Below are 17012 nucleotides of genomic sequence, written 5' to 3' on the forward strand. Positions count from 1 at the left end.
CGTAGGATTAGCCCCCCCCCCCCCACTTTCCATAGACACGTCGCAGTATAGGTTAAAAAATGAGAATTCCATCGGCATCGAAAGCAAGTTTTTTGACTTGCCTAGACAGCCGAGCGGTCTAGCGCGCTTGTTCCTGTACTGCTAGGAGACAGATTCCGAAGGTCGAGAGTTCAACCCCGGGCTGGGGCGGAAGTGGGTATCCATATAAAAGTGAATTTCTTTGTGCTTTCTATATATATATATATATATATATATATATATATATATATATATATATATATATATATATAATAATGTGGTACCCTGGCAAAAAAATCCTGAGTTGCATTCTCTAATGAGACTAGCACGCTAACCACTACGCTACACAAGTCCTGATGAAGTGTGGCACTTAATCATGTTTGTGATATGACCATTGACTTAAGGGACTTCAAGTATTTCTCGAAAAGATACGAAAGTTATGTCATAAACTTATATTTTTAACGTATAGTGGGTCATTGCTCCATAATTTTGGAAACCAAAATATGTATGTTTTTATGCAAACTTTGAGGTTTACCTTTCAAAAAAATGGAGAGAAGACCCACTCATAACGAAAAATAGTGTCATAGTGTGAAAAAATGACTCGTTTTGACCTCTTTCGTGTGTGTGTAATATTTCATAGGCAAATAAGTTCAATTTTCATGAGATTTGTGCAAGTTGAAGAGATTTTACATAAAGTATACTTTAATGTTAGATGAAATATTAAGGAAAATTTTGATAAAATTCAGATTTAATTTTTCACCTTCATGTTTGTTGCGCTATGGGCTTATCTCTCGTCATGTTCACCCATCTCCTTTAAGGGGTCAAAAATCAAAGCGTGCTTGGAAATGTCAAGCAAGTGCTACAAGTAATGCACACGTCAATTATGATATTAAGCCAAATCAAAAGTCATAAAGAAGAAATAACATTTTTGAAAAGTAAGTGAAACTTCAAAGGTCACGGGGTAAAAAAAAACATAGTGTATCAAATTCAAATGTAATCAAGAAACTTAAAAAAAAAAATGAAAATTGATCAAACATTAAGGTTAAGGGTAAAAAATCATAGAATGCTCTGAAAAATCTTGTTACAGGTAATGCATATGTCGAATATGAAAGTCCGTAGGTCAAACTTCAAAGTCATGGTCTCAGGGTCAAAGATCAAAGTATATTTCCAGAGGCATTGTAACAGGTTATATAATACATGTGTAACATGAAAGCCCTAACTTTTCTCTTTCAAAAGTTTTGGGCAATTTGAAATAATGTTAAGTTATTTGAAAAGTAGAACAAACTTCAAGACCAAGGGGTCAAAAAATCAGTTTATTTGGAAAGGTTGCCACAGGAATATGGAAGCCCTCTCTCTTCTCATTGAAAAGATATGACCAAAAATTTTTGTGACAGACTGACAGACTGAGGTTTAATCCCCCCTCGCTTTCGCGAAAGAGAGGGACAATCATATCACACATTACACATCCACCACAACAAGAGAACACATCAAAAATGCAAATTTTACAACTGTATTTTCATTTCATTATTATTCCATCAGACACTTTAATTTTTGATTTATTTTCTGAAGTTTTATTAGGGCATCCCTTGGAACACTCTCCTGACCAGTAATGAGACATTATCTCGGCTCATCGGTCAATTTAATGAGACAGAATAAAAGCAAGATCGTGTCTTTGCCAGATTCTTACATTTAATTGTTGTTCACACGAAAGTCCTTTTTGCTCTCAGAAACACCGGATGATATGAATATTTTTTTGTTAAGAAAAAGATGCGTTTGTACATGTATGGCTAAAGATTGAGAAGATGCCCTGTAAACTGCGACTGCAGGTGCCCTATCATTGCATTATCGCCTGTCCACTGAATCCACACTAAGTCCCCCTCATCTAGATGGACGTAAGTGGCGGAGGATGCCATTGCTCCCCCTCTGTTTAGGAGCGGTCCAGATATCTGAGCAAAAGGTTCATTGTTTCTATAAATAGCTGCTTTTACAGGCCTATTTGTGGACTCAACAATTGCAGAAAATGTGTAGATTCCATTGGTTGTCGAGGTAAACACTCCTCTGACGGGGTCAAAACCAAGGCCTTCGTTCAAGTGTACGTCATCAAAGGTAATTATTTCTCTACTTGATAACATAAGGTCTCGAGATAGTTTTGCCACAAAGACAACTGGGTTATGTTTTAGAAACTCTGAAAAATGAAGACAAAATTACTACATGTAGCTCTTTGATTAAAATTGTAACTGAGACCATTATAGATGGTCCCCCAAATCTATAGTCGCCATATCACTACCTACTAGTATAAGCTTCATAAAAATTATGCAAACTATTTTTATTATTTTTAATATTTAAAAAAAAAACAGGCTGGCACGATATATAAATCCTGTGTACCAACGATATACGCAGCGCTACGGAAAACAGTACTTGACTGTATTTTTAAGGTGTTTCCTCACAATTTTTTTAATTAATGGTTCAAAGTACAAAAAACTGCATTTATTTTCATTTAATATACTTTAAACTTTCCAATTATTGCAAAAGATGTATAGGTCACCATATTTAATATGCGAAACATAATTAAACAGAAGTGTATGTCAACATTAAAACTCGCACATATTTTGTAAACAGTACAGTATTATGAAAAATATGTAAAAACTGGTTAAAATGCATAATGTTGATGCAGAATGTTCCTAAATATTTTCTACTTATAAGATACTTTTGAATTTTGAATATCAGGGAAACCATCTTACATCAGAAGTACAATAAAGCAAATGCCTGAATGAAGAGACCTTAGAAGGGGTTATTGCCCTTGTCAACATTTTTAAAAGATTGAATAATTGAGTAAATAAAGAAAATATGCATTTTAAATTTTTTTTTACTAAACACTATTTATCATTACACCTATTGTATAGCATTCTTCCAAAAGATATTGTTCAACTAGGTATAAATTTAAACTAATTACAGTTTTTGCAAAAACCTATGACATCATAGGAGGGTGGAATTACCTTAAAATACAATGTGTAAATGTAAACCTTTGTTACAAACACTATTTTTGATATTAGTAAATAATCAGTTTTACAACCGATGTACATCTTATTTGAACAATTTTTTTTCAATACTGAGCAAAAAATCAAAATAAATAATGATGAGCTATAAATGTGACACAAATATCGTGATACATATCGGAGAAACCCTCGTATCGACCGAGTCTTATTACATTCGATGAGATGATTCACCTCATAGTATCTAATAATAAATGCATGTATGGAGCTATATTTAAAATATCAAAGAATCACTGTCTTATTTGTCACACGAAAGGCATATTGCTCAAAGTATTCGCCGATCTTAAATGTTAGTAACACTGGCGTACAAAGTAAAGATTTTTAGATGACATTTGAGTTATGTATGTTTAGAAAACCTAAGATTAATTGATTTTTTTGTTCGTTCCGTTTGTTTGTCCGATCGACATTGTTTTTACGCGAAAAAAATTCCAATTTTTCTGCTACAAGTTTTACTGCTTTACCATGATTATGATTTTAAGCTTTTCCGCAACTTTTCTTTTTCTGTACCTCTTCCGTTAGCCAGGTAACACATGTTGCCCCCCGCTTATCACTGGGAGGTGGTAGTAGGGTTTTAAACAGTAGGATCTCATTACTGAGATGGTTGTAGGTATTTTTTTCTTCGTTTCCACTGCAGTAATTCCTTTAGCATCAAATTGTAATCGTGGATTTTCAGATTTTATTTACCTTGCATCGGTATGACAAATTCCAATTCCTTAAATCATTTACTCTTCTGTATGTAATTACATACGTTCCCCTGATTCATTTCTGTATGAGCAACAATTTCCATATTGATTTGAACATATTAAACCAAGCACAATCGGGTGTGAAATGTGAGATTCATTCAATTTTTATCACTGTTTGCAAGTACCCACTACCAAGTAAACTGCTTTGGGGAAATACAGGTAAATACAGGTGAATATCGGCAATCTATTGATTTTAATTGCAATACGGAACCATTCAAAAATCGCGGAATGGAAAGATAAAGCAAAAATCGCTGAAAAAAGTAGTAAAGAGTAGTCGCGGAAAAGCATATGATTATCAATGCCAGATGTCCTGAATCAACACGTTGCAACAGGGCCAAGTGCCGAGCGTCTGGCGAAGGAGCGTTGCTACCTATTTTTATGGACTTAGTTCAGACGCCGTCGATCGTATTCGAACACACGACCTTTCAATCACGGAGCAAGCACTCTACTAGCTGCAGAACTGTAGCTCTCTGCTTGGGAAAATTCGGACAGATTAAGCAGAGAGCTACAGATCCAAGCGCTGTAAAACCTTCGATTTACGCCGAAGATTTTTTTGTCGCTCGCTATGGGTATTTTTTCGTGTATTTTATACTTTCCCCAGCTTTGAAAATAATTTTAAATGGTATTTAATAATTAATCATACATTAACTTCAATTCATCATTATTTACTTACCTCCCAACGCCAACAAATGGCTGTTTGTGGGTTACGGATATCGAAATGGAACTCTTTTATACCGACGTTACAAAATTATATTCAGGACTGTTTCGGACCCATAAAAGGTAAACAAAGTATCAAATATAAGAGTTAAATATATGAATTAGTATAGGATACCATTCCAAAAGCCAGAAAAAGCTTATACTACACAAAATAAATACCTAAAGTAGCGACAACAATTTGTCGGCGTAAATCGACGGTTTTTCCAGCGGTTGGATCTGTAACTCTCTGCTTTATCTGTCCGAATGTTCTCAAGCAGAGAGCTACAGTTCTGCAGCTAGCACTCTACCAACTGAACCACCGTCATGGCGAAAACCTAAGATAAGTTGCCAATTTACATTATAGTGCTCAATGATCATTCCAGAAGATAAATGAAATATTCTTACTGATCTGGTTAAGAGTCGATGCTATGGAGAGTTGGTTTTTGGTAATTTCTTGGAACTTGTTTTCTAGAATCAAGTTTTTGTTCCTGAGAGAGGCAAAGTCACGATTGGTTAGGTTTGACATATTTACCACTTCATCAGTTATATTGCTAATTTCCGTGGACAAAACAGCACTTTTAAAATTTAGTCGATTATTTGTGTCATTCACTGTTTTCTGGAGGCTAGAATGAACACTCTGCAAATTGGCATACGTCAACTTTTGCTCAGCTACTTCCATTCTCGTTTCTTGGGTTGAATTTTCTAGTTGGCTTATCCGTGCAGTGGCCTGATCAAACTTAGTTTTCATATTATTGTAGCTTTCATTTAAAACATCATAATCTTTCTTAAAGTTTATCAAAGTTGTTTCAATAAATTGAAGCCGACTTTCCAATGTATTTAACTCCTTCTGTAACTCTTTATCAATGTCAATTTGTTCAACTTTTGGCATATTTTCTGAATCATTGCCGGAACCAGTCGTTACTTTGTATCCAAGTGGCTCGCTGATAGAGTAAATTAGGAAAGTGGAAAAATGGAAAACTTTTACTAATAAGTTCATGATTCATGTGCACACTTCCTATGCTTTAAAAGTAGACTGAGTTCTAAAGCAGGTGTCCGACTTTGATATACCTCGACAGCAATGACATAACATTCGAGACTTATCCACCAGGGACTCGTCTTATCATCTAGGTTACGAGGTCCACTACACTGAACAGTTCTAGGTGCAAGGTGTATCATGTTAGTCTTTCTGACACGTCGTCACAGATATCAAATGACGACAAAAAATCAAAGTACTGAAAGAAATGGGCGGCATTAAGGACACACGCAACGTACATGTACATATAATGAACTAAAATTTCTTTCTTTTTTGAAAATATAAAAATTCCAATTATTGAAAGACGTTTTGCGATTTTATGACGCCTGGCAATATTGCACACCTCTTTTAAAACAAATTTATGGGAAATGCTGGCTAAATTTATATTTATGATAGTTTTTTTTTTTCAAAATACAAATAACATAATTTTACATCCGGTTTAAACTCCTAATATATTAGTCTGGTCCAGATTTTTAAAAAGCAGGCTAGAAATAACTTCTAACGGCAAAAAAATTATTATTTGGTCCAGCATAGTGTGTAACCTATTTCGAGTATGCTGAATCCGAAAAAAAATATGCTGACCTACATGAAAATGGCGTTCAAAAGGTCAAAATGGCGATTCAAGATGGCGGACATCCAATTTTTTAAATTTTTTCTTAATGTCGTTCAAAACGGAGAAATAATGTGTTAATATCTCACTGAGTGTTATGTAACTATGAGAATGATATGGATTTTTATTATTATAACTTTAACTCAGAAAATTTAGTCGTTTCTACGTTTAATTCGATTTTTCTCTGATTTATGTGTCTATTGTTTCTATATTCTGCTTTGTTCAGGATTTCACATTTCCAAATATCCATACAGTGCATATTTATGGGCAATACAAGCTATTTATAATAGTTTTTTTTCCAAAAATACCAGGAATGTTATACACTTATTCACTGGGTGTGAGTGGGATAGATCTTTTATCATACCCGCGACAGAGAAATATTCCCCGAGGGCTTGCACGAGGGGAATATTTCCTGTCAAGGGTTTGATAAAAGAGCCATCCCACCCACAACAAGTGGATAAGCGTTTTATTATACTGATGTATAATATAATTTCTGAGGTTTGAATTTTTTTGGAGTGAAATAAAAAGAAATAAAACTTTCTAAAGAAAGTTCGGGTATATTGTTGTTACTCATGTCCGTCCATCCGTCCGTCCGTCTGTCACACTTTTCTTCCCTGAACTCCTCCTAAATTTTACACAGTAGCCTAATCATCTTTTGGGAGATGGTTAGTGGTGTCATGTAGATGTGCAGTAAGGTTTCGGAATCTTAATTTTGCCCCAGGGGGTCAAATGGGGGTCGAAAAATGACGTTTTTTGTGCAAAAAGCCCTGTCTTCCCTTAACTCCTCCTTAATTTTACTGAGAAGCCTTATCATCTTTTGGGAGAGTTAAATAATTTGAAAATTAGGTAAAACATCAACGTCAAGGGGTAAAAAAGCATTGCATGCTGGGAAACATCGTGAATTCTTATGAGTAATTAATGTATACATGTCAAATGTAAGAGTCATATCTCTTCTCAATCAAAAGTTATTAGCAAATGCAACATTTTTGAAAAGTACGTTAGGCTTCAAGGTCAAGGTCACAGAGTCAAAAGTCATGATTTATCTGGAAAGGTCTTATCACAGGTAATAATATACATGCATGTATAATATGAATGCCCTAACTTTTCTCTTTCAAAATGATGAATTTAAAACAATTTAATTTTTTTGCAAGTAGATCAAACTTCTTGGTCACATGTAATAAAAAAAAAAATCATGCCATTCTCACAGGTAAATACTTTGAAAGAGTTACAATGGTTACAGTATTTGAAAAGCTGTTTTTTTTTTCATGCAGAGATATGACCAACATATTCATGTTTTATATTTAATTCTTTAGTAATTTTTTTGTTTTTTGTGAAAACATCTCTCTCAGGAATTTTTCCCTCATATGGAGAAATCACCAAATAATAATGTAGACAAGATGACAAGATGTGTTTGTGAAACACTGATCCCCCCCCCCCCCCCCCGTATGGAAGCCTATTGCTTTGAAGTATCTAAAATATATGTCAAAGTCAAAGGTCAAGGTCAAAGGGTTCAAAATGTTGGTATCAGAAGAAAGTCTTGTCACAAGGAATACACATGTGAAATAAGAAATCCCTAGTACTTCCTGTTCAAAACTTAATTGCCAAGGTTAAAGTTTTTTTTAAGTGGTTCAAACTCTAGGGTCAAGGTCAAACATATTTATACCTGTTGACAGTTCACAATGAATACACATGTTAAGCATGAAAGCCCTAGCACCTACTGATCAAAATTTAGGTTAAGTTTAAAGTTGGGTATTTTTCTTGTAAAAATGTGTAAAAATCCAAGGTCAAGTAATCAAGAGGTCAAAATTCATGGCACCCTAATAAAAGGTCTTGTCACAAGGAATTAAACTATGAAATGTGGAAGCCATGTGTATAGCCCATCCCACTTAAAACTTATGGGCAAGGTTAAAGTTTCTGCAGACAAATAGACAGACATAATATAAACACAAGAAACAAAATATGTATAATTAGTCAAATGGGAAAAAATCTACTATTTTGAAGTCACAAAATCGATTGTAATTTCGGGGACAGGGAGTGCCTAGGGAGATTGGATCCCCCTCCCCTTGGAATTTGCTTTGTTATTTAAACAAGACTCTATACGGAAGCAAATAAAAAATGACTGGACATCCTCCCCCTAACTTAGAAAACATTGACCCCACGACCCCACTATCATCGTTTTTATTTTGTTTGTTTTCAGTTTTTTTCTACAGCTTGTCAGGAAATTCTGGGCTGGAATTTTTTGACTAAGATGTGAACCCCCTCCCCACTCCCGAAAAAAATTCTGGATCTGCACCAGTATTGGCAGTAACTGAATGTCACATTGACATTGAGATAACTTCACAATATGAAATTGTGAAGTTATCTCAATGTCAATGTGACATTCAGTTACTGCCAATACTGGTGCAGATCCAGAATTTTTTTCGGGAGTGGGGAGGGGGTTCACATCTCAGTCAAAAAATTCCAGCCCAGAATTTCCTGACAAGCTGTAGCAGTGTGGCAAGCGATGATCTTTGACCCTTTTTTAACTTTAACCTAATCATTTGCATTTTGGTTTATTTTACCCCCACTATACTGAAACTTGTACTTACGGACTGTCATAGGTCCTGTCAACTTCATGAAATATATTAATTCAATTATAACACAATTTGACAAAGTGCACACCAGGCTGCAGCACGTGCTAATGCTATCCCCTTCGGCAAACCTCGGTCGATTCCGTCGCCTTAACAGATGAAGTGGTGTGCCGAAAAGGTATTTACATGTAAACATGAATAGTACAAGAACAAATTTTAAATTAATTCATAACAAGCGATGTTTTAACAAAACTTTTCCATCAGCTAGCCTATTCCAAAACCAGAAGTCTCTGTCGAGACTGTAGCTCTACTGGTTTGTACTTATCAAAAACCATTGCACTTTTTTATGTATCTTTGCGTAGTCTACTTGTGTGCCAACTTATTTTGAAATCAAACTAGAACTATAGAAGGAGTAGCGTTTTTAAGGAATTTCACAGAAAATTCTATTTTTAGTAACCATGGTAATACCGTTAATCGAAATCAGAAACCGATGCACTATTCTATGTATTTAGTGTAGTCTACTTGTGTGCCAAGTTATATTGAAATCAGACCAAAACTGTAGAAGGAGTAGCGTTTTAAAGGAATTTCACAGAAAATTCTATTTTTAGTAACCATGGCAACACCGTTCATCGAAATCAAAAAACGATGCACTACTATGTATCTTAGTGTATTCTACTTGTGTGCCAAGTTATATTGAAATCAGACCAAATCTGTAGAAGGAGTGGCGTTTTAAAGGAATTTCACAGAAAATTCTATTTTTAGTAACAATGGCAACATCGTTCATCGAAATCAAAAACCGATGCAATTCTATATATCTACATGTGTGCCAAGTTATATTGAAATCAGACCAAAACAATTTTTAAAGAATTTCACAGAAAATTCTATCTTTAGTAACCATGGCAACACCGTTCATCGAAATCAAAAACCGATGCACTATTCTATGTATCTTAGTGTAGTCTACTTGTGTGCCAAGTTATATTGAAATCAGACCAAAACTGTAGAAGGAGTAGCGTTTTTAAGGAATTTCACAGAAAATTCTATTTATAGTAACCATGGCAACACCGTTCATCGAAATCAGAAACCGATGCACTATTCTATGTATCTTAGTGTAGTCTACTTGTGTGCCAAGTTATATTGAAATCAGACCAAAACTGTAGAAGGAGTAGCGTTTTAAAGGAATTTCACAGAAAATTCTATTTTTAGTAACCATGGCAACACCGTTTATCGAAATCAAAAACCGATGCACTATTCTACGTATCTTTTAGTCTACTTGTGTGCCAAGTTATATTGAAATCAGACCGAAACTGTAGAAGGAGTAGCGTTTTAAAGGAATTTCACAGAAAATTCTATTTTTAGTAACCATGGCAACATCGTTCATCGAAATCAAAAACCGATGCACTATTCTATGTTTCTTAGTGTAGTCTACTTGTGTGCCAAGTTATATTGAAATCAGACCAAAACTGTAGAAGGAGTAGCGTTTTTAAAGAATTTCACAAAAAATTCTATTTTTAGTAACCATGGCAACACCGTTCATCGAAATCAAAAACCGATGCACTATTCTATGTATCTTAATGTAGTCTACTTGTGTGCCAAGTAATATTGAAATCAGACTAAAATTGTAGGAGGAGTAGCGTTTTGAAAAATTGTTTACAGACAGACGGACAGACAGACGGACAGACAGACAGACAGACAGACAGACAGACGGACGGACGCCGGACGCATTACTATCGCATAAGCTCTTCTGGTCTCTGACCAGTAGAGCTAAAAAGTATGTGCCGTGTGTTTTTGGTGTCGAGGGGGGGGGGGGGGGGATTAGGTCCTTTTATGAGCAAACCATTTATCAAAATCTAATTTACATCATTAATTAAATTCAAATTGGTAATGAATTACTAGTATTTAAGCATGTAAAAGAGATTCTGAGTCATAGGTCACATGGTCACAGGGTCTGAGAATTCCATACTCAATTTGACGAATACATGTTCCGTGTGAATTATAGAATTATTTTGACTTTTTCCTTGGAAAGCCGCCCAATATGTAGGAGTGTGTATTTAGAGGCAAACACCTTAGTCAGTGCGGGTATTACTGTCTCATGACAGCATCTAGTTTTATTTACAACGTGAACAAGTACTTCATACATTTTTGGCGATCGATTTAACCTGTGTACATGCATGATGCAATATATATTCGTACAAAATGGCGGCGTGTTTACACTCGCGACGAAAGTAGGTCAACATTGTAACTCGTTTATTCCATTTCAGAAATTAAATAAATCAAAAATAACTTACCTAGTACTTTGTAAGGTGACCCTTTAAGCGTATTACACTTAGTAATCGTCTCGGAATAGTCCTGTACAGGCTTTTGACATACTCTGGTGTAATGTCAGTCCAGATGCGCTGGATTTCACGGAAGAGATCGTCTTTGTTCTCAATTCGCCCTATCCTTCCTTGAAGCTTTCTTTTAATAAGGAGCCACAGATTTTCAATTATATTTAAGTCTGGACTCTGGGCTGGCCAGCTCATCGTTGTAATCCCGTTCCTGTGTAAATAATCCTGAGTCGAACGTGCACGGTGTACAGGCGCATTGTCGTCTTGGAAAATATAATTTCCAGTCGGAAAATGACGGGCTAAAACTGGCCACAAATTGTCGTCTAAGATTGTCTGATATTTATCAGCATTTATATTTCCATCCACTTCAGAAATAGTGCCGACTCCATGCCAGGTGATACATCCCCAGATCATAACTTGGTAACATGGTTTTGTTTTGCGCGCCTCTACCAAATCCGGCCTCCAACCTTCTCCCCGTTTCCTCCAAATATACACACGAGAGTCTTGTCCCACAACAATCTTGGATTCATCTGAGAATATAACTTTTCTCCAAAAGTTGTCAACAGTGACTTTTCTCTTTTCACGACACCAAGATAAACGCTTTCTCCTATTTACCTCTCGAATTACCAGCTTTTTCTTTGCAACCCGTCTCACGAATCCATGTTTATGCAGATGTAATTGTACAGTTCGTTTAGATATTGGCCGTTCTTTATTTTCATTGAATTTGTCCGTTATATCCTGTAAACTCTCTCTTCTGTGGGTTTTTACGAGCCTTTCTAGCTTCCGATAGTCTCGGGCTGTCACGACAGGTTTCCTGCCTCGTCTCGGGATGTTTTCTATGAAACCTCGGCGCTCTACACGCTTCTTAAAACTGGCGATTGTAGTCCTGGACACATCTAATGTTTCTGACACGTAACTGATAGTTTTTCCTTCTTGTAATAATTTCCAAGCGATTTCTTTTACCTGGTTGCTTAATTCTTTCCCTTTTCGCCCCATCTTGTTTTCGCCGGTTCAGATTTGTTTACGTAGCAGACGACAATAAAATCACGTGACATATGAAATGTCACATGATTAAAAATGTTAAAAATAACTACCGAAATTCCAGTCTCTATTTATAAACTACTTTATTTCCACTATAAATATGTAAGTCGGAACGCGCGTGTAAATAGGTCGCCATTTTGTACGAATATATATTGCATCATACTGTACATAGAGAATATACCGATTTCAAGCCGATTTACACCTTGCGTACTTTTGACGGAAATCTACGGCGACCGGTTGGGTTAGTGCAATATTTACATCCCAATATAATTAATTTTACATTTAATTGTCCATCTCAAATGTATATATAAGTAATAAATAACAAGTTTATAAACTTCAATGAGAATTGAAGTGGGTCGGTACGTGATCAAATCTTCTGAGAAGGCCTTCGGCAGATTAGTTTACAATGATGACGTCACAATAACAAGTTACATTTTCCCGTATAAAATTGGGCCCCGCCTCCTTATACAGCTGCATTATGAATATTTATTATTTTTTGGTACTTTTCATATGATTAAAAGAAATTGCAAGGTGTTCCGAATAGGTGTGTGTCAGTTCATCAAACTGACACACCTTTCTGCAAGGAATCAGTCTTTTTATGGTGATTTTCAGGGAATAAGCAAAATATACCGATTTACTCTTATACAGTGAAAAATCAGTAGAGGTATAATAACAAAAACTATACCCCGGGGCTTAGTTTTGCTATGTGTGGACTATAAAAAATAGTTATTTTACCTTCTGAACTTTATATAGGAAACATTTTAACAGAAGTATAATGAAATTTTATATCCGGTTTAACTCGTAATATATAATGCATGCTGATTTTTTGTGTAAGGACATCTTAATTACTATGATTTAAAATAAGAATATCTAAGAAAATTATCAGTGCAATGTAGAGTTTGTGTATATGAACGCTGCGCATGTCTTTAAGCAATAAATGTTTGGAACATTTCCTAAATGGAAGTCAAGAACGTTAACTGAAGGTTGCTATAAATATAGTAGGGAATGCAGTCGATTGCAGAATTGCTAATTGGTTAACCGCATAACGTTCCGACCGATTAACCGGTTAGTCGTATCAAGATATACATTTTGACATTTGTTTTTCATGTACACAAGAAGGTGTTACACGTTAGAAATTACATTCTGTTTATCATTTTGATCGGGGAATTTTATGTGTTTAAGGGTATATTTTATTTTAATTTTAATAGACAAGAAAAAATTAAGAAAACCATGACTCTTGTTTGAGAAATCAGACAGGGAAGATTTCCCAACACAGATGTTAAGGAAGTTAATTCTACATTGTCACCATAATCAAAACTATGTCTGAACTCTCACTTTATGTACAATTTACAACTTTTTTTCTAATAATATAATTCAAAAGATAACGGCAAAATATAGACATTCAACATGTATAATTAAAAGTGTTTTTAATATCATTAAAAAATCACGGGACTATCTGGGTAACGGCATGATGTTTTAAAAACATTAATTAACATGATTAACACTTTATGAACTGACCAATCATCCCTGCAGTCTCAAACTGAAGAGCTATAATTACCTCAAAATATTCTTAATTAAGATATGTAAAAACGCTAAATGAACATCTATGCAGCAGTTTCCTCTCTTTAAAAAAAAAGAAGAAGGAATTTTTTTTTTTTTTTTTGACTAACCGATTAAGGATTTACTAACCGATTAGCATCGTTCCGACCGATTAATCGATTAATCGGTTACGAATTGCCATCCCTAAAATATACTTGTTCTTCAAACACACGTAAATGTTCTTCTGTTCAATCACTGAATCAGAAAATAGCATTTTTGCACATACACCCTAAAAACAGATTTTAAATGAACAAAAGGATAACACATGCTTTTTGGGCTTGAAATCTTTTTTAAACGATTAAAAGGTAAATATATATTATAACAGTAACTATTATTTAATAAATATTACTAGTCGTATTGATTTGAAATATTTTAAATCTTTTTAGTTGCCATGAAAAAAAATATAATTTTAAGCTCTTATCAGCAACGTAGCATCTAGCATCGTTTTTGAAAGGGGGGGGGGGGGGCAGCCAGAATTTTTTTTTTAGACTTACCTTTAAATTGACAAGCAAAATATATAAAACAAGAGGCCATAGGCCACATCGCTCACCTGATAAGCTTTAACCATTTCGTTCTTCAGGGGCGTAGCAACCGGGGGGGGGGGGGGGCAGGGGGGGGGGGGCCTGGCGCCCCCACTTTTTTTCCCAACCTTACTTATACTATAGGAAATGTTAATTGAAAGCCTGGTTGGCCCCCCACTTTTAGTGATGTACCGAAAATGTAGTATTAGAACTGGTACTAAAAGTAGTTGATACTGAGAAAAAATTTACCCCCTCTACTTTGGGCAACTTTCCCCCCCCCCCCCCCCCCCCCCCCCCCCACGAAATAGGATTTTCTACTTTGGGCAACTTTCCCTTTTTTTTTTTTTTTTTTTTTTTTTTTTTTTGTTTGGCTTGTCAACTTTTATCAGGTAAGTAAAAAAAAATTTTTTCTCTGGCTGGCCCCCCCACTTTCAAAAACGATGCTACGCCACTGTTCTTTACCAGATTTCCCCCTTGTAATACATATTGTGACCCCACCCTACCACACTGATCATAATTTAGACAATTTCGACTATAGAATGCTTTGATTCCCCATTGTAAAACTTTGATTCCCCATTGTGGCCCCACCCTACCCCCGAGGGTCATGATTAGAACAATTTAAAATCTACACTACACCAGGATGCGTCCACATGAGTTTCAGCATTTCTGGCCCAGTGGTTCTTGAGTAGAAGATTTTCAAAGATTTTTCCTATATATTTCTATCTTAAATTTTGATTCCCCATTGCGGTCCCACCGGAGGGGGGGTGTCATGATTTGATTAATTTAGAATCTACACTATCCCGGGATGCCTTCACGTAAATTTCAGCTTTTCTGGCCCAGTGGTTCTTGAGTAGAACATTTTCAAAGATTATTCCTATATATTTCTATGTAAAATTTTGATTCTCCATTGTGGCCCCGCCCTATCCCGCGGGGTCATGATTTTAAAAATTTAAAATCTACACTACCCCAGGATGCTTCCACATAAGTTTCAGCTTTTCTGGCCCAGTGGTTCTTGAAAAGAAGTTTTTTAATATATATATATATATATATATGTGAGGGGTCTTGGAAAGTTTATATATAGACGGACAGCTAGACAGACAGACGGACGGACGGAAGACGGACAAAATATGATCAGAAAAGCTCACTTGAGCCCTTCGCGGGGGGAGGAGGGGGAGGGGGGGGGGGGGGGGGGTCTTATATACTTTTTTTCAATGTCAACTTTTTTCAGTACCCTTTTTTCCCTTATAGAACATAACATACACTGTATATGTTATACATACATCACATTTCCCTTATATCAATTTCCTATAATATACGGGGGGGGGGGGAGGGGGGGAACCAACCTTTCTATAACATTTCCTGTAGTAAAAGTAAAGTTGGGAAAAAAAGTGGAGGGCCAGACCCCCCCCCCCCCCCCCCCCCCCCGATAGGAAGGAGTTTTATCTTGCATGGAAGACTGATAGCTGAAAAAAAAAATCACTTTTGTTTAGTAAAAGTTTAGGAAGGGGGGGGGGGGGGGTCCCTGCATCCCCTCCTACCACCTATATTCCCTTATGTTTTGTTTACATGAGAAAAGTATGGTGTTCTATTGGGGCCACTCGCACCTTCGCATTCTCGCCTTTAGAGCGAAGATGCGAAGACGAAAATTTGACAACGAAGCGTGAAGGTGCGAGGGCGAAAGTGCGAAGACGAAGGAGCGATACTCATATCGCTTCTTCGCCTTCGCATCTTCTCATTTTCACTTTCGCACATTCGCACTCTCGTAAGTTTGCCTTTGCAACTTCGCATTTTCGCCCTAGCACCTTCGCAACTTCGCATTTTCGCCCTCGCACCTTCCCACTTTTGCCTGAAAGTCGCCTTTTTTGGTCGAGTTTTCTATTTTTTGAAGATAATTTTATTTATAAAATGATGTCTGCAGAGGATGAACTTTTGCGAATATATTTCCAGCAAGGATAATGTTAATTCAAGCCTATTTGTTAACAGGTTAAAAGATGTGTTCAGATAACCCTGTAAAATGATTTTTTTCACATCTCTTTATACAATATTATACATTGAACTAATACATGATGTATTTTTTTTAATAGAAAGAGGTAGAAAGAGGAATAAAGGAGAGTGAAAGAAAAGAGAGGAGAGAGAGTTTAAGAAAAAAGTTGCTTCCATCTGTTCCACTGGGCATCAAATTTTTCTTTTCCACTATTCCCAGCTAACACAAAAACATTTTTAAAATGTTTTTAAAACATTTTCAAAATGTTGCGAAAATATTTTTTAAAAATGTTTTAATCACGTGATTTTGTATGGTTTTTTAAACGTTTTTAAAACATTTTAGTGAAATATTTCAGCGAAATGTTGTCAGAACATTTTCTTAAAATGTTGCAAAAACATTTTCAATAATGTTTTAATCACGTGAATTTGTATGGTTTTTTAAACGTTTTTAAAACATTTTAGTGAAATATTTCAGCAAACGTTTCCTGAACATTTTCTTAAAATGTTACAAAAACATTTTTCAACAATGTTATAATCACGTGATTTTGTATGGTTTTTTAAATGTTTTTAAAACATTTTACAAAATATTTCAACAAATGTTATCATAACATTGTTTTTAAATGTAACAAAAACATTTTCAAAAATGTTTTATCCACGTTTAATTTGTTTAGTTTTTAAAACGTTTTCAAAACATTCAAGTCGAGGTTACAAAAGTATTTCCTGATTTTTTACTTTTTCTCATTAAATAATGATATATTTACATTTAAAAGAAATAAACACAAATTATATTTAATTTTTGAACCTTTAATACTAACCCATAT

At 35.4% G+C, this 17012-nt stretch overlaps 1 protein-coding gene across 1 annotated transcript; it reads right to left on the bottom strand.

Moving 5' to 3' along the window:
• Positions 1-1471: 1471 nt before the first annotated feature.
• On the bottom strand, positions 1472-5603 carry LOC134265372 (uncharacterized). The gene is made up of 2 exons (XM_062747588.1): positions 4916-5603; positions 1472-2203 (listed from the first exon to the last, which is right to left on the bottom strand). The coding sequence occupies exons 1-2, from the start codon at positions 5505-5507 to the stop codon at positions 1806-1808; spliced, it is 990 nt and encodes a 329-aa protein (XP_062603572.1). The 5' UTR covers positions 5508-5603; the 3' UTR covers positions 1472-1805.
• Positions 5604-17012: the final 11409 nt, after the last annotated feature.

This window comes from Saccostrea cucullata, unplaced genomic scaffold, assembly GCF_032062105.1.
Source record: "Saccostrea cucullata isolate Sc308-1 unplaced genomic scaffold, CSIRO_AGI_Scuc_v1 ctg988, whole genome shotgun sequence".
Lineage (NCBI taxonomy): Eukaryota > Metazoa > Mollusca > Bivalvia > Ostreida > Ostreidae > Saccostrea > Saccostrea cuccullata.

Excerpts from the sequence above, each read along its gene's own strand:
- LOC134265372 (XM_062747588.1), bottom strand. The coding sequence starts at position 5,507 with ATGAACTTATTAGTAAAAGTTTTCCATTTTTCCACTTTCCTAATTTAC. Across the intron at positions 2,204-4,915 it reads ATCGACTCTTAACCAGATCA|AGTTTCTAAAACATAACCCA; the intron begins GTAAGAATATTT and ends TTCATTTTTCAG.